This window comes from Carya illinoinensis, chromosome 9 (genome assembly GCF_018687715.1).
Source record: "Carya illinoinensis cultivar Pawnee chromosome 9, C.illinoinensisPawnee_v1, whole genome shotgun sequence".
Classification (NCBI taxonomy): Eukaryota; Viridiplantae; Streptophyta; class Magnoliopsida; order Fagales; family Juglandaceae; genus Carya; species Carya illinoinensis.
Window position 1 is genome coordinate 10,383,900 of NC_056760.1, and position 15,303 is coordinate 10,399,202.

At 39.2% G+C, this 15,303-nt stretch overlaps 2 protein-coding genes across 2 annotated transcripts; one reads left to right on the forward strand and one right to left on the reverse strand.

The window, feature by feature from the left end:
• Nucleotides 1-700: 700 nt before the first annotated feature.
• On the forward strand, nucleotides 701-1,740 carry LOC122276782 (autophagy-related protein 8A-like). The gene is made up of 3 exons (XM_043086687.1): nucleotides 701-759; nucleotides 1,273-1,391; nucleotides 1,476-1,740. Exons 1-3 carry the CDS (start codon nucleotides 701-703, stop codon nucleotides 1,568-1,570), a joined length of 273 nt encoding a protein of 90 aa, XP_042942621.1. The 3' UTR covers nucleotides 1,571-1,740.
• A 10,269-nt stretch (nucleotides 1,741-12,009) lies between these two features.
• Nucleotides 12,010-14,686, reverse strand: LOC122277352 (ankyrin repeat domain-containing protein 13C-like). Its single transcript, XM_043087315.1, has 2 exons — nucleotides 13,202-14,686; nucleotides 12,010-12,681 (listed from the first exon to the last, which is right to left on the reverse strand). Exons 1-2 carry the CDS (start codon nucleotides 14,576-14,578, stop codon nucleotides 12,289-12,291), a joined length of 1,770 nt encoding a protein of 589 aa, XP_042943249.1. The 5' UTR covers nucleotides 14,579-14,686; the 3' UTR covers nucleotides 12,010-12,288.
• Between the last annotated feature and the right edge of the window lie 617 nt (nucleotides 14,687-15,303).

A 15,303-nucleotide genomic window follows, 5' to 3' on the forward strand; every position in this document is an offset into this window, starting at 1 on the left:
TATGTCATGAACGGGGCAGGTAACCTTGTGTTGCATGTCTCGACGCTTCAAATGTCCGTCCGATCCCAAACGGAATTTGGGGGCGTCACAGAGTTCTTCAATCTGCTGCAGTGTGAGTGAATGATCCAGTGGAAATTGTGTAGCTGCGTGAATGATCGATTGTATGAATCCTCCTCTCCAAATCTGAATGAAAATCAATGGAAAATAATGAATTCTAAGTGTTTCTCTACTCAAAACCAAGTTTTCCAGCCAAAAGTCTGTCCTAAGATGTAAAAAAAACATATATATACTCTGACGGTGAAATAAACTCTGATCTGTAAAATACGATATTCGCTCGAGTGGAGTGTCGAGCGAACATCAAGCGTTTGACTCTGCCTAAGTTAGCTCGAGCGGCCAAATGCCTCCGCTTGAGCGATCTCTTTTTCCGCAACTCACTCGAGCCCACTGTCAAGCAGAAGTCGAGCACTTTAATCTGCCTGACTTCGCTTGAGCGGCCAGAAGCCGCCGCTCGAGCGATATGTACCATAATCCATATTAATCAACAGTTGATAAAATTAGACCAGAAATTCATGCTTTTAATCAATTAAAATCACAACTTTGATTTATTTATTTTTCCATATAAAACCAATGATAAAGTAATGAAATAATTAATATATATTGGTTCCAAAAGCATTAAAAATGCAATAATTCAGCTCAATCAATGAGTCCAGAGTTGCCGCATTTGATATGTGCATGGGGCTCACATGCTGCCCAAGCTAGGTATGGGTTTCACTTGACACCATGACATCACAACTTCAACGACCGCACACGTGTTATTGATAGCTTCCTCAACTTTAACTCTTCAAGATTTAAGCCTCTCCACCCCTTTCTGACAATTGCATGAGCCCCATGCGTTGTTATAGTCGCATGTATTCTCTGGGTGCAGCCAAAGTTCTAGACCGCTCAATCTTGACTGTCTTGTTGTCTTGTAGCTTTTCATGAATGAGGAACCAGAGGTATTGGAAGTGAAAATTTTCACCAAATACATTCAAGTAGCCCATCAGAGTACTCCTTATTGGTTCCAACCACAACTATTTAGTCCACCATTTGGACCACCACTAGTCGCCTCCTTGATTTTTGCCAAGGAACATGGGCCCTGATCTTTGGTCCATTGCCCACAATTTTTATTTCTAGCATGAACTTCACTGTAATGGGACTTTTGTTTGGAGCATACATCCCCTACTCTTGTATTGCTGATGTTGTATCACACATATTTGTTGTTTGTTGATGCAGATACCTTGTTCCAGCTGACTTGACTGTTGGGCAGTTTGTTTATGTTGTGCGGAAAAGGATCAAGCTCAGTGCTGAGAAGGCTATATTCGTCTTTGTGAAGAACACTCTACCTCCAACTGGTGACTGTCAATGTGCTAAATTTTAAGTGATTTTGAGTAACATTTTTCGAAGTTGAGTTTTCAATCTGTCATTTGTTGTTACAGCTTCCCTGATATCTGCAATTTATAAGGAAAACAAGGATGAAGATGGTTTTCTTTACATGACTTCCAGTGGAGAAAACACTTTTGGATCCCTCTAAGAGCCTGGAGCCTAGATACCACTTTGTGTAAATAAAGCTTGGAAAGTGTAAATTCTCAGCGGTCTCTCTCAAGCAGATACCTTACCTACTTACCTATTGTAGTTTAGCTTGTTCTTGATTTGGATTAATCAATGCTGGAAGTGGGTTTGAGTACATATAGTATCTTTACCATGTATTTGAAAATATGGAATCAATTGTTTAGTAATTTCCCAGTTGTGTCGGTTGGTGATCGATGTTCCTTTTTTTTTTTTTTAATTACAAGTTAGAACAGTCCTTGTTAAAGGTGCACAGGTTAACATGCTACGGTTCCACTTGGTATTTACCTTCGTTGTTGCTTCGGGATTGAATATCGCTTGCACTGGTGCTCTCTCCAAATCCAGAGAAATCCTTGGATGATATTAAACCCTCTCATTTGCAATTATATGAGGCGAATAATGCACGAAAACTATGCATCAATAGCTTTGGTACAGTGCTCACAACTGTGAATCCTTACAACCAAAGCGTTGACCAACTCCTAAAATTCAGATGAACTTCTTGTGGGATTGCATTACCCTTGAGATGTCAAATCTGCAATAGTAGCACGAGCCTTATACCATGTGACTATTTATAAAAGCAATTCTTCTAGGACAGTCGGGCCCGCAACGGTGGAGGAGTCTACTAACGTAAGCTATTATATTTAAAAAAAAAAAGGAAAAAAATAAATTGAGGAAATCTAAAGAAGAGATTCAGAGTTGGCTTCAAAGCTTGTTCTTCACATCTTGCGTTGGCTTCATGTGGTCTTTGGCTTGGTCTTCAAACAAAATTCAGAGCTTGTTCTTCACATTTGCCTTCATGTACTCAAATTTGTGAGATTCATGCTTTCAACTTTTTGACCCAACCAACATAAAATCCATCAATTGGGAAACTCCTAATAAATCAATTTTCAAATCACTTTGAAAAACAAAAACCCATTAATTTTGCACTACAAATGGGAGAAAAGTAGTTCAGATAGGAGAGGAACAACATGATCTTTGATTTTTTGTTCAAGACCGGATCTCTTTCTCTGTGGAAAATTGCAATTTGAAAACCCTTCAAAGAATAATTTACCTTTTCCCAAATTGAGTTATCAAGAACATTAGAGTATTATGTTTTTCTTAAAAAACAACTATCTTCGTGGCTCGAAAGATGTGGGGAAGATGAGGGAGATGCAGAGTTTCGTGGTCTTCGTGTGGGTCGTCGATTTCATATGGGAAGAAGAGGTGCTTTGTGGCTTGGAAGATGTGGGGAAGACGAGGGAGAGGCAGAGCTTTGTGGTCTTCGTGTGGGGTCTTCGATTTCATGGGGAAGACAAAGGGAGGGAGACTGGAGAGCTGAAGAGTTCGATTTCATGGGACTTTGATTTAGTGGGAAAGATGAAGGGAGGGAGGGCAAATGTGAAATGTATAGTTTTGTCACTATATCAAATGAATCGTTTCATTTCCATGGGGGCAACGACTCCCCTGCAGTTATGCAAGCCGACTGCGTTAAGCATTTTTTTTATGAAAGTAATTTAGTTTTGTTCTAAAGCTCAACGATCATGAAGAATTGGCATTAACAGTGTCTTTGTTGTTAAAATGAGCATGGTTTTATACGTGGGTGAAATAACTAATTAAGAATATCTAGGAGCAATGCAACTATTTTTATTTTTTTAAATCAAATGTACCTGTATTCATTCTATAACACTCTTACAACGTATATCAGTGTTTACATAATACATATGTCTGTATCTCAGGAGGGCAACCCTCACATCCAAATCCTTTCCTCATTTACAAGTAAAGAAAATTTTGCAAGAAAATAAGCAACATTATTGCATTCTCTGTAACCATGTACAACTTTCCATTGTTTCCTGTTTTCTAGCACTCCTTTGATGTCCTCTATCATCTGTCCATGCCATTCACAACTCTTCTCCCTACTATTAATAGCTTTAACTACCGATAATGCATCACCTTTCAACTGCACTTTAGTAAAACTCAAGTCAGCACACAGTTGCATAACTCTTAAAAGTGCATGTATCTCAACTAACAGAAGATTGTTAATATTCATCTTTGGGAAACACAACGAGACTAACACCTCCCCATGATTGTCCCTTATGACTACTCCAATCCCCCCTATATTTTCTTTCACCTTTAAAACAGCATCCCAATTAACTTTGACATAATCCTCAGCAGGTGCCTTCCATCGAATTTCCCTTCTGGTTTGAACTACATCTCTTAGTGCACCTCTGTACTTCTCTTATGCTTGCTGGAATCAAAGTTTTCAATTTCGTACTGTACCGGCTAGTATGGCCGAAATATAGCTCACCGGAACAATTTTCGGTACAGAGAATGGGCTTACTTCATACCGGTTAAAATACTAGCAGTACCAGTGTGTTTTGGCTGGTACCGGCCGGTATTTCAGATTTCGGCTTAAATGTCCATTTCGGCCAATACATATAACAGGAGCTGGTTGATGAGTGATCCGGACATTTTTGTGATTTCGGTAGAATGGTAGGGGCATTTTCGTAGTCAGAGTAGTAGAAATGTAAAAAGGACAGTCATGTTACTGGCATCTGCAAGACTATACCTCATTTTGTGAATAGAAAAGTAAAAACTAAAAGGACTAATGGACCATTACGTTACTACACATCTGCACCTCATTGAGATCAATAGATATAGATAATGTTTAAAATAGTCATAGCACTCCTGCACCTCATTTTGAAAGTTTTGAATTTATTACTGTTTTATGTGATCAATTATTTTTATTATTTATTTTAGTTGGTAGTATTATTTTTTATTTTTTTATGTGATTTCAAGATGAGTGCTTTTATTTTAATAGCTAGATTTAGATTTATTTAATTTTACTTTACAGGGATGTATATTGTTAAAATTTAAGACTTGTATTGAGAAGTAGTATTATTGAGTTTATGACTTATTTTATTATTATTTTAGAACATAGTTTATGTGTATTTATATAATTTATACATGTATAGACTATTCCGAAACGGTACCGGTATCAAAATATTTTGTTCCAGTACCTTGACAGGTACGACCTCGGTACGGTATTCAAAACTTTGGTTGGAATTCCTCCAAGCAATCAATAGCTTGGTTAAAAACCACCTCAGGTCCCTCAAACCTATTCTCAAAAACCATACCATTTCTCCTTGGCCAGATTCTTCTCAGCACCACAGCAACTACTTCTAGCTCTTCTTGAGATAGTTTTGAGGTCCATTCTGACCAAAGCTCCAACATATCCCTCTCTATACTTGAGCATTTTTGCACATGACTTTTTTTACTAGTCCAAACGTCAGTAGCACCACTACAACTCCACAAAACATGAGTTAAATGATTCATCCTGCCTTTTACACACTGGACATTTGGCCTCTTCTATAATCTTTTTAAGAAACAAATTCAATCTTGTTGGTAGACTATTATTTAGAGCCTTCCAAACAAAAACCTTAACCACCCTAGGGACATTAAGCTTCCACAACATTCTCCATCCCTCTATCTTTCTATTCGATGGCTCACCTTTTTCTCTTCTCCGCCTATCTACTTCAACATGATAGGCACTCATTACACTATACATCCCATTTTTTGAGAAGGCCCAAATTTGTTTGTTAGGTAAGTAGAAACACTAATAGGTAACTTGCACGCCATACCTGCTTCCTCTACATTCAAAACTTTCTTACAATGCAACTATTCATCTCAGCACATTTATAACTTGTTCTGGATGATATTGTTTGAACCCTATTTGGTTCAAATAAAGCAATTCAAAAGGCGCCCCTAGTGGGATCCTCAGGACTCACGGGCAAGAAATAAGAATTAAATTTACTCGATTCATTTCGTGAACTGAACACTTGATCTATTGTATTTCAATAGGGATAGGGGAAATTAATGGATGTACTTTTTTCATTAGAATAGAAAAGGAATTGTAACGCCTCCAACTCCCACTTACAGACATGCAAAAATCGAGGCGTCGGGATGATGACAACACGGGTCACACACCACATTGATAAGTGCTAAGTGTGTGCACATGCAACATGTGTAAGACAAAAGACACAACGGATAAGTAAAGTCAATCAACTAAGTACTAAAATTGGTAAATACAAATTCGCTTAAATACAAGCATTTCAAAAAGTATTACAGTTATCCAATAAATACATAATTAAGCCAAAATACAATAACAAAAAATGGGAAATAAATCCCAACACTCGAGAAAGTGATCCTTGATCACTCCTTCTGAGGAGCTGCATCCTCAGGCTCTGCATCCTCATCTGCATCAAAATCTACAGTACCAAGAAACGATACCGCAGATAAGCAATAGACCAAATATTCCAAGAGATAAAAATACATTCATGCAACCAACAAAATGTATGCATATGATGAAATATGCATGAAATCCAAAAATGATTATTTTTCAACACACTCCAAAATCTCATTTTAACCAAAAAACCAAGTCCATTAAAAAATAACGTCCACCATTTTTTTAGAAAATGGCCCAGTATAAAATCCACAATCTTTCAAGAAAATAGTTCACATAAATCCATTTATCTAAAACCAAGTATCCAATTTTAATTTGTATGCATCATGATCTCCCATAGGGATCATTTACACACCCTAACTTCTTTCGCCACATCACGGGTAATGACCATGCTTGTGACTATGTAACCAGCGATGCCCAGTTTTAGCCCAGCGTGTTTGTAGCCAAATATCCTCTAGCCCCCACAGTAGAGGGGCCACAAAATCGGCACAATAGTGTTACCACCTCGTCCGATCCCGTTGTTACCTAGTGATAACCCAATAGACGTCACTTAGTATATTTCACTCCCGAATAACCAGAGGAGCTCCACCAAGATAATACTTCATCTCGACTTTGGGTCATGATACACACGCATCCAAAAATCATCTTATACATGAAAACCCAGTTTTCATTCATGCTCATGAACATGCATGCAATTATGCAGTGTATAACATGAACCCAAGTAAGACATAAAAATACCAAACACAATCCAACCTCACAAATAACTCCATCCTCCAATCCAACTGACCCCCAAACTCATCGGACTCAACATCCGGCAAAAATCAATCAGATCACAAAGAATTGTTAGTGCAAAATATATTTAAATCTCAAAAAGGCAAAAACTAAAAGATGAAGTGCACAAAGACCCGATTTAACATCAAAAGCGAACCCGAAAATAAAATCACCAAAAATCACAATTTTTGGGACAGAAAATAGGTTTCAAAGACAAGTAAATCTGAAGGGGATTTGCAAGAGAAAGGGGTTGATTTATAAAATAAAAACTAGAAAATAAAGGCTTGACAATGGCATGCATGGCAAGAGAGAAAATAACCAAGCAAAATAAAAATGGAAGCTTATAGTTTGGGGTCAAAACAGGGGCACGAGGAAGACAAAAAATAGAGCACGGTTTGGAGGCCAAAAACACCCAAAAATCACAAGATTTTACCCACAAGCTAGTACACGAAAATTCTAGAGAAAAAGAGAGGGAAAACCGAGCTTCAAGCTTCACGTTTGGAACAAAACCAAACCATGGTTTTCGGATCCAAAATAGGGCGCGATATAGGGAAAAACAAAGGAAAAAAGCAAGGGGTTTTACACTATAATAACAAGGAATACACAAGAAAAAAAGAAGAGGAAAGAGGGGCACAAGGAGCTTCGGCCAAACTTGCAACAATGGAGAGAAATCCATGAAATAAAATGCAGAAAATAGAAGAGAGGGGATTTGGTTAATAGCAAAAAAAGAAGCAAAATGCAAGCTAAAATAAATGCAAGCTAACCACAAGAAGATCATGGAAGAAATAGCATCACAAGAGAGGAAGAAAAAGGCAGCTGCGACAAGGAAAAAAGTTTCAGAGGAAGAAGGAGAAGGCAACTGCACAGTAGGGAAATAAAAGGAAACAAGCCCTAAGGGCTACTTATTAGAGACCCCAGTCTTGTCCTTAAACATTAAGTCCACGAGCTCGCCTTAGTGATATTGGTGACCGAGTAATCTTGCCAACTTGCTTGGCTTTCAACAAAGGGTATGTGTGTGGGAAATGGAATGATGGAGATGATGGTGAAATTGGGTAGGCTAAGTGTTTAGGGCTTGTAATTCACTATGGACGGCTAGGGCTTGTTCCTTGAGTGTGGAGCCAAGTTGATTGGGTTAAGGTTGATGAGAGGTAGTGAGGCTAGAGATTTCGGCTATAAGGCAATTAGATTTGTCGAAATTGCCCAGGGGAATTAGGGTCAGCGCTAAGATGGATGGAGGCTAGGGTTTTGAAAAGATTCCAAAGTGATAAGAATTCTTGAGGAATTGGTGAGGCTAATTTGGAAAGTTAATGTTGACTTGAGAGATTTAAGGGATGAGGGATTTAAGAACTTAAAAGAGATTATCAATTCCTTAAATTAAGGGATGAGGGATTTAAGAAATTGAAGAGGATTATCAATTCCTTAAACTAAGGGATTTGAATTGGAGGAAGCCAAGACTTCTAAAAGGAAAGAGTTTCCTTATGGAGAATTGAGGGGTTTCGGCTAGGATAAATTGGGATGAAAGAATGGTAAAGATGGTAATCCCGTGTATGGTAAGTGATGATTTGGTTGGAATTTTATGGAAGATTTGCAAAATGGAATGAATCTTTGAGGGAATGGGGAAATTCAAATTTGGACTAGGATGACAAGTCAATAGTTGACTAAAGAGATGTTAGGAAGAGTGATTTAAGGAATTGAATGTGATTGTCAATTCCTTAAATTAAGGAATTTGAAATGTGAGAGAGTCAAGACTCCTAGAATGAAAGAATTACCTTATAGGGACTTGAGGTGGGCAGCTGGGTTTGTGGAGGAAATGATTTATGGAAAGTGGCAAACACTTTAGTGGTTGAAAATGAAAGTATGGAAGAATCAAATGGGCAATGGAAGGATGAACACCAAGAGCAAAATGATAAACACTCAAGAACAAAATAAAATACTTAAGAATTTGAATGAACAAAAGGTAACAAATCAACTAATGATTCACAGATTACACAATAGTTGAAATAAACCTCATGAATTGATAACTTAATAAAAATAAGAATAACAACAAATTGGATTCACGGATTGTACCAAGTTGCAAGATCAAGATAAATGAATCACATTTATTCACGAATTGCAAGGTGTGATCCTCTCTTTGGGATTAACGAATTACACCCAAAAAGTCCAAGTACCTAACATCGATTGTTGATCTCCTAAACAAAATAATCATCCTCTAGGAAATTTGCCAAAAGATGTAAATGCAAAGACTAAGGGTCCTATTTATAAGGATTACAACTTGGAAACCCCTGATAGGTCCCTTCGAAAATAAATAATTAAATTAAAATAAACAATAACATAGTTGACATGGGCCAAGTTGACCCATGACATGTATGAGCCCATGGGTGGACTAGGTTAGCTCTTCTCTTCATGGGATTCTACTACTGCCGCCCAAAATGACGCAGCATGGAGGAAATTAAAGTGGTTGGGTTTAATGCACAGGTTGGGCTTGGAGACTGAATGGGTTGGGCCCAAAAATAAAGGAAAACCCCCATTAAAACAAAGCCCAATTCGAAAATAAGGGTCTAAGAAAGGAAAAAGGCACAATAAAAATAAATAAAGGTGAAATAAAACATTACAACTTACTATTAATAAAATAAAATATTTAAAGCCCAACAATAGAATAAATTAAAGTAAATAACAATTTAAATATAAAACAATAACTAATATCAAGAAAACACATTAAAATAATTTCACGACTTAAAATTTATAAAAATAATATTTTAAAAATTACATTTAATTTAAAATAAGAGAATTATTAATTATAATAATTTAAATAATCATTCAATACAAATACACGTAAATACGGAATATTACAATAATAACAATAAAAGAAATCATGAGAAGTCTGTGCATGTTGCTGCATAAAACAATGGGCTTGCATTCAAATTCAAAAGTAATTGCAAACATTCCTTTGATTTTACTTTTTTTTCAATACAACGGGAGTTGAGAGGACAACTTCATTTAGGCGAGCCCTTTTTCTGACATTGATTCTTGACCCATTTGATGCCTGCTGATGCTCCGCTCTTGATCTTTAGTGCCCCAACCATGGCGGTTGCTTTGGCTTTATTCAATCCAGCTTTTGCATTCCCCTTCTTGTTGCCGCTGCTTTCTTTCTTGGTATTAGCGCCGTCCTCTTCCTCCATGGCACCGATTCCTCCAGCACCCCATTGATCTGCCCAGCTTGGTGCTTCTGTGGCCATATTATTGTCTTGTATCTCTATGCAAATCTAATTTCTCGAACGAAAATGGTCAATTAATTCAAAGATGCAAGAACATCGAAGAAATAATGTTATCAATAAAAGTCTAAGAAAATTCCAGATTTTTTACCCATAAATTGGGTTATTTCTTTGTGCTTTCTTTGTAACATTCTGAAATTTTCAAGAAGTTGAAATTCTACAACTGCAACTCCATTTCCAGGAAATGAAAAGGTTTTCAAGGGATTCATTTTCTCTTACATTTTCATAGGGATTGAAAAGCCTGGGTTTCCGTTTCCACCCAACATGGTTTTTCAAGGAAAATTTACCGAAAAAGCAGCTGTAGCAGTCATATCTAAATGGCATGCAGTACTCTGCAGAAAGGAAAATCTTTCTTGTTCTCATTTCTTTTGGAGGTGATAAAAAGAAAATGGATCTGATAGGAACATATCAAAGCATTTTCAGTTGTACAAAACCATTTCACCCTCAAAGAAACATAGAACAAGATCTAAACAATATACAACATAACACTCTTTTAACTTTTCACAATCTCTTAATCCCCAGAAAACACAAAGATTAAACCTTTCAAAGAACTTGAATCACGTGAGAGAGAGAGAGAGAGAGAGAGAGAGAGAGAGAGAGAGAGAGAGAGAGTATACCTTGTAAATGGATAAGCAAGGAGGAGTAGATTGAGAAAGTTGGGAGTTAATGGGGGAAGGAAGGAAGGAAGAGTTGAAAGACCTTATACCCAGGCCAGACAAACCAAAGGTCACATGTCAGTGGGGATTATCTTGTACGCACGTCTTAAACTTTAGTGAAAAAATAAAAAGGGACTTGATACCTCAGTAGTTATAGTTTTCCATCTAACGAAGCAAACTCTGTTTGGCATCTTTTCTTTTCTTTATTAAGAGTCTTTTAATTATAATCCTAATCATATTGTTATGATCTTTTGCATATTAAATTAGTAGGCCAACCATCTTTCTTTCTCATCCTCATCAACCCCCGAATTATTGGACTAGCTCATGTCTGTCACCAGTTTATTGCTTTGTCCCACCACCCTCTCAAGCACATTGATTTGCCTCCACTACTAGATCCCATTGTTTCACCGGTGCTCTGCCCAATTATCATATATTCTTTTGCCTACTGTTTGACATTCAAGTAAATATAGTCGTCTTTTGCAATTTTCTCTGTATCATTTAAATTTATTCCAAGGTCTTCAAATAGATGACACTACAATAAATATGTTGGATTTTCAGTTTGCACTCAAATGAAACAACGTTTTCATCTTAAGGTTAGACTGAATAATGCTGAATTCATACCCATAGAGCGGGCTAGCTGTAAGGCACATCTCACTCCATACAACTTATTTATGTGACCACCTTTTAGCTCAATGCTTGTTTCTTTAATCAAATTAAAGGCCCCAAAAAATCTGGCAAGTACTAATATGAAAGAAGAATGCTAGTAAAAAGGAAAATTGAATTTTACAAATTGAGATGTGAGAACATAAAAATAGTTATCATTTTATAAATTTATCTTCTATAATTAATTCTCCAAACATTTCTCCTACTTAGAAATGAAAACACTCTCTTTATGTCCCGCTGTATATGGAGTATTTTATTGCATGTTGTTTACAAACAAGCATGGAAGCAGGCTAGGTATAAAACATCTACTGCGGTGTCAGATGGTTTGTAGGTAATTTAATTCATTGTTCGCATTAATTGAATTGAAAGAGAGGAAGATTACTGTTCCACTAATAATAATGCGGACGGCATTTTGAGGACGAGGTATCCGAACATAAATAATAATGTCAGAAAATGATCTACATTTATTGTGATTAAGGACATACATCAGCTAGGCAACTCGAGTTCTTCATTCTTAAATTCCGTCCTTAAACTTTGGTTTGCGCACTCACTACTTCCTACCTTTCATTCAAGACACAACTTTTACTCAATCTATTTCCCTTCAATCTATTTACAATATTTTATATTTATATATATGATAATTTTATATGCGCGGGTATCAAAATATACCACAATTTGTTCAATCCAACAGATGCCTATAGTTTCTAAAGGGAAAGGACCGGAGGCACAATAATTACCCAACGAGTATCAAAAATTAAAATAGGAGTAGGGGCAGACGATGAACTAATTTTCCCCAAGCGAGAATATAGATTAAAAACAAAACTAAGCAAAATTGGGAGCATCTGATCTTTCGATGAAAACTTCTAATTGGTTCAAAAGTAATGTTGCCGAATCTTTCTATAAACATAGCACAACTCCTAATTAAAATGGGATGGTTAAAAATCAAGTCACGACTCAAATTCACCAACTAACCAAACATGCCAACCCCATGCATGTAAATTGTAAAACCATTTTCTTCTAATGATTTGGGTTTTGTCCTTTCTTTTTTCTCTCCATCTATCTTTTTGGTTACCATTTCTCTCCATTTTTCAGGAGGATGCAATTACTTGGATTTCCTCGTGGACTTGGATTTCTTCATTTTGCGTGATTTATCGTCCACGCTAGTCCACGTGTATCCACTAGGTATGGCAAAAGGATCCGACTCATGCGCCCCCGCCGCTGAACTTTTCTGTTGTTGCTGCTGTTGCTTGCTTGCCGATACCGAGTGGCTATTGTTTCGCCGCAACCACGTCGAAGACGACGACGACGACGACGACGGTAATGAAGGGGTGTGGGTATCTGATTTATGATCGTCTTCCGAGTGGCCTCCTCGTCCTCCATGAAACAAGTGTCTGGGACTTGAGAACGGCGTGTAGAATTGTTCGGTTGGTTGGAGCTCCACGAACTTTGTGAACGTTATCACCACTCTAACTGTAGGAACTACCGGAATTGCCACCTGTCCCACAAAACAAAACAAAGCCAAACTAAGCAATCACGGTTTGATTAATATTTGACATACAAACATTTTTGACCTGTTATAAAAGCAACTATCTACGATGCATGTCCCACAGTGATCTCGCCACGTCATTGCCTGGATTTGATCCAAATGACGTGGCAAAATCAAGGTCAAAACTGTTTTATATATTTTAACATTGGGCCCTACGATGTCGGAATGGAAATAAAAACCTCGGATGATATGAGGGTCCCACCCTCTATCACCGTCGGATCAGAATCAAACTATAATCTAAAAGTTCCACGTCAATTCACCGACCACTATTGGCCCCACAATTGCTTCTCCACTAATCAGTAATCAGAGGACCGAGGTCCCACCCTTGCGGTCGAGGTCCGCAAGGAAGACCGTTACTCGTTGTCTTTGCCCCATCAAAAGAACCGAAAACTAAAGCAAGGCGCGAAGGGTCCACGAAAAAAAAAATTCCGTGGACCCCCGAAATATCCTTTTCCTAGAATGCCCTTACCTTAACCGGGAACGTTCCCGGAGGAAACTTGGTCGTGAGCAACTCTCTCAACCTCCTCACGGCTTTCACTTTGTTCGCCAAAATGTCTAGTAACGGCAACAACTCCTCCGTTTTCAACGGGAATTGCTCAGTTAACCAGACCGACGGCCGCAAGCTCCGAACGTACTCCTTCTCCTTAGTCTGCGGCGCAGACACAGCCGAAGCAGCTCTCCTTGACACCAGCGGCGCCGAGGGAGGAACATCAACGCTCTTCCTCGGCATCATCACCCATTCCCTCTCCTCTCTAACAAAGCTACTGTGTCTCCGCTGATCAGGGGCAAATCCAAAATTCGGATTCTCAGCCACCAAAAAACCGTCGTCGTCCTCGTCAAGTTCTAGAGGAAGGACCTGCTCACTTCCTGCCACGTCAGAGTCTCCACCGGCGACTTTACGTGACCGGAAGCTGAAGACCACATTGTGAATCTCGTAGACCTTGGCTTTCCACTCTCCCACATTCTCCGTTTTCTCCTGACGCCTCCAGTTGGTCCTTCCTACGAGTTCGGCTTTGGTGACGTCCATACCGGGTCGGTACACGCTTGTCTGGGAGCAGAAGCCAGCAATGTCGGACTCGCTCATCGGAGCTCCAGCGTTCTCGAAGGCGTCGAAGATTTTGCGATCGTCGCGATTGAGAACCAAGAGAGCGCCAGAGGGAATGTCGTGGCTCTGATCGCCATCTCCGAGGAAGAGAAAGCTCTGATCGGCGCGCTGTATCTTCAAGCCATCGAAACCGGCCAAGGACGTGTCGGCACGTAGGTTACCGTCGCGCTTCCAGATTTTATAAGTGTCGGATGGAGCAATTTTACCGACGAAGGGAATGACGGAACTCTCGAAGTGGAAGGAGATCTCCATGTAAAAGTCTCGCATTCTGCGGAGCACGGCGATGACACGCGGCAAGCGTCGACGCCACTTGGCCCAGGCTGAGCGGTGGTGCTGGCGGAGGAGGATGAGAGAAATTTCGGAGCAACGGCGAACGAGAGCCTCCTGGAGGGGGTTCCATCCCGCAGAGTTCTGGAGGGACACATCAGCACCGGCAAGGGCGAGAGCGCGAGCGGAAACGGCGTCGTTTAGGCGCACGGCGAGGTGGAGAGGGGTCTCACGGAAGGGCACGTCACGGCGGTCGAGCAAGGCGGATATCTGGTCGCTGAGTCGTTCCTGAGAGAGAGAGTCTGACTCGGAGTGGATCTGAGCAGGGTCGGCGAGTTTAGGGAGGGTGGAAACGAGACGAGACAGGGTGGTGTGATCACCGACTGCGACGGCGTAGTGGACAGGGCTATGAGTGTAGTCCTCAGGTTTGATCTGGGGGAACGACGTGGTTGTGGCCGCGGAGTGCTTTGCCATTCTTAGGAAAATGGAGTGAGTTCGCAGAGTGCTCTACTCTGCTCTGGTTGTGGACTTTGATGACGATAGTAAAGGGAATGTCGTGGAAAAACGGGAGGGAGGGGGGTAGTATCGTCATACAGCAGGCTCTTTATTGATAAACGTGATTGGAGGAGAGAGAGGCTGAAGACACGCAATCGGCGCGACTTTTGGTAATTCTAGCAGTGATATTAGTTTTTCTTGTTGAGATTTTTTTTTTTTTAAACTTCTATGTCAGTAGACACAGGTACTTTAGCTTCGGTTCTTTTGTCTTTTCCATGTCTGTCCTCTACTTCCTCGACTTTTTCTTTCTTCTCTTCCCTAATTTTTTTTGACTTTTTGTGGGAAAATATGCCCTTTCAACATTTATCAACTTTACCATTTCTTAATAAATAAAATTGAAAGTCATTTTGAGCAAAAATTTCAGTGATATTGCTATGCATATCGAACATCAACATCGTCTAGACAGACATCAAAACTATTGTCTTCGACAATATAGTAGTTAGTACTACCCTACAATCATTACCTTATTACCTTTATTATAAACTGACCTGATCCATCTGTTAATTATTGCATCGATCGTGTTGCTAACTTTCAATGTGAAGCATCAAGGAAAGTTGTTAAGGAAGGAAAAAAACAGAGAACCTTATGTATTACAGAATACTAGGAGGTGGCATACTGATTGCTGAGCAAGTTGTATTCCAAGA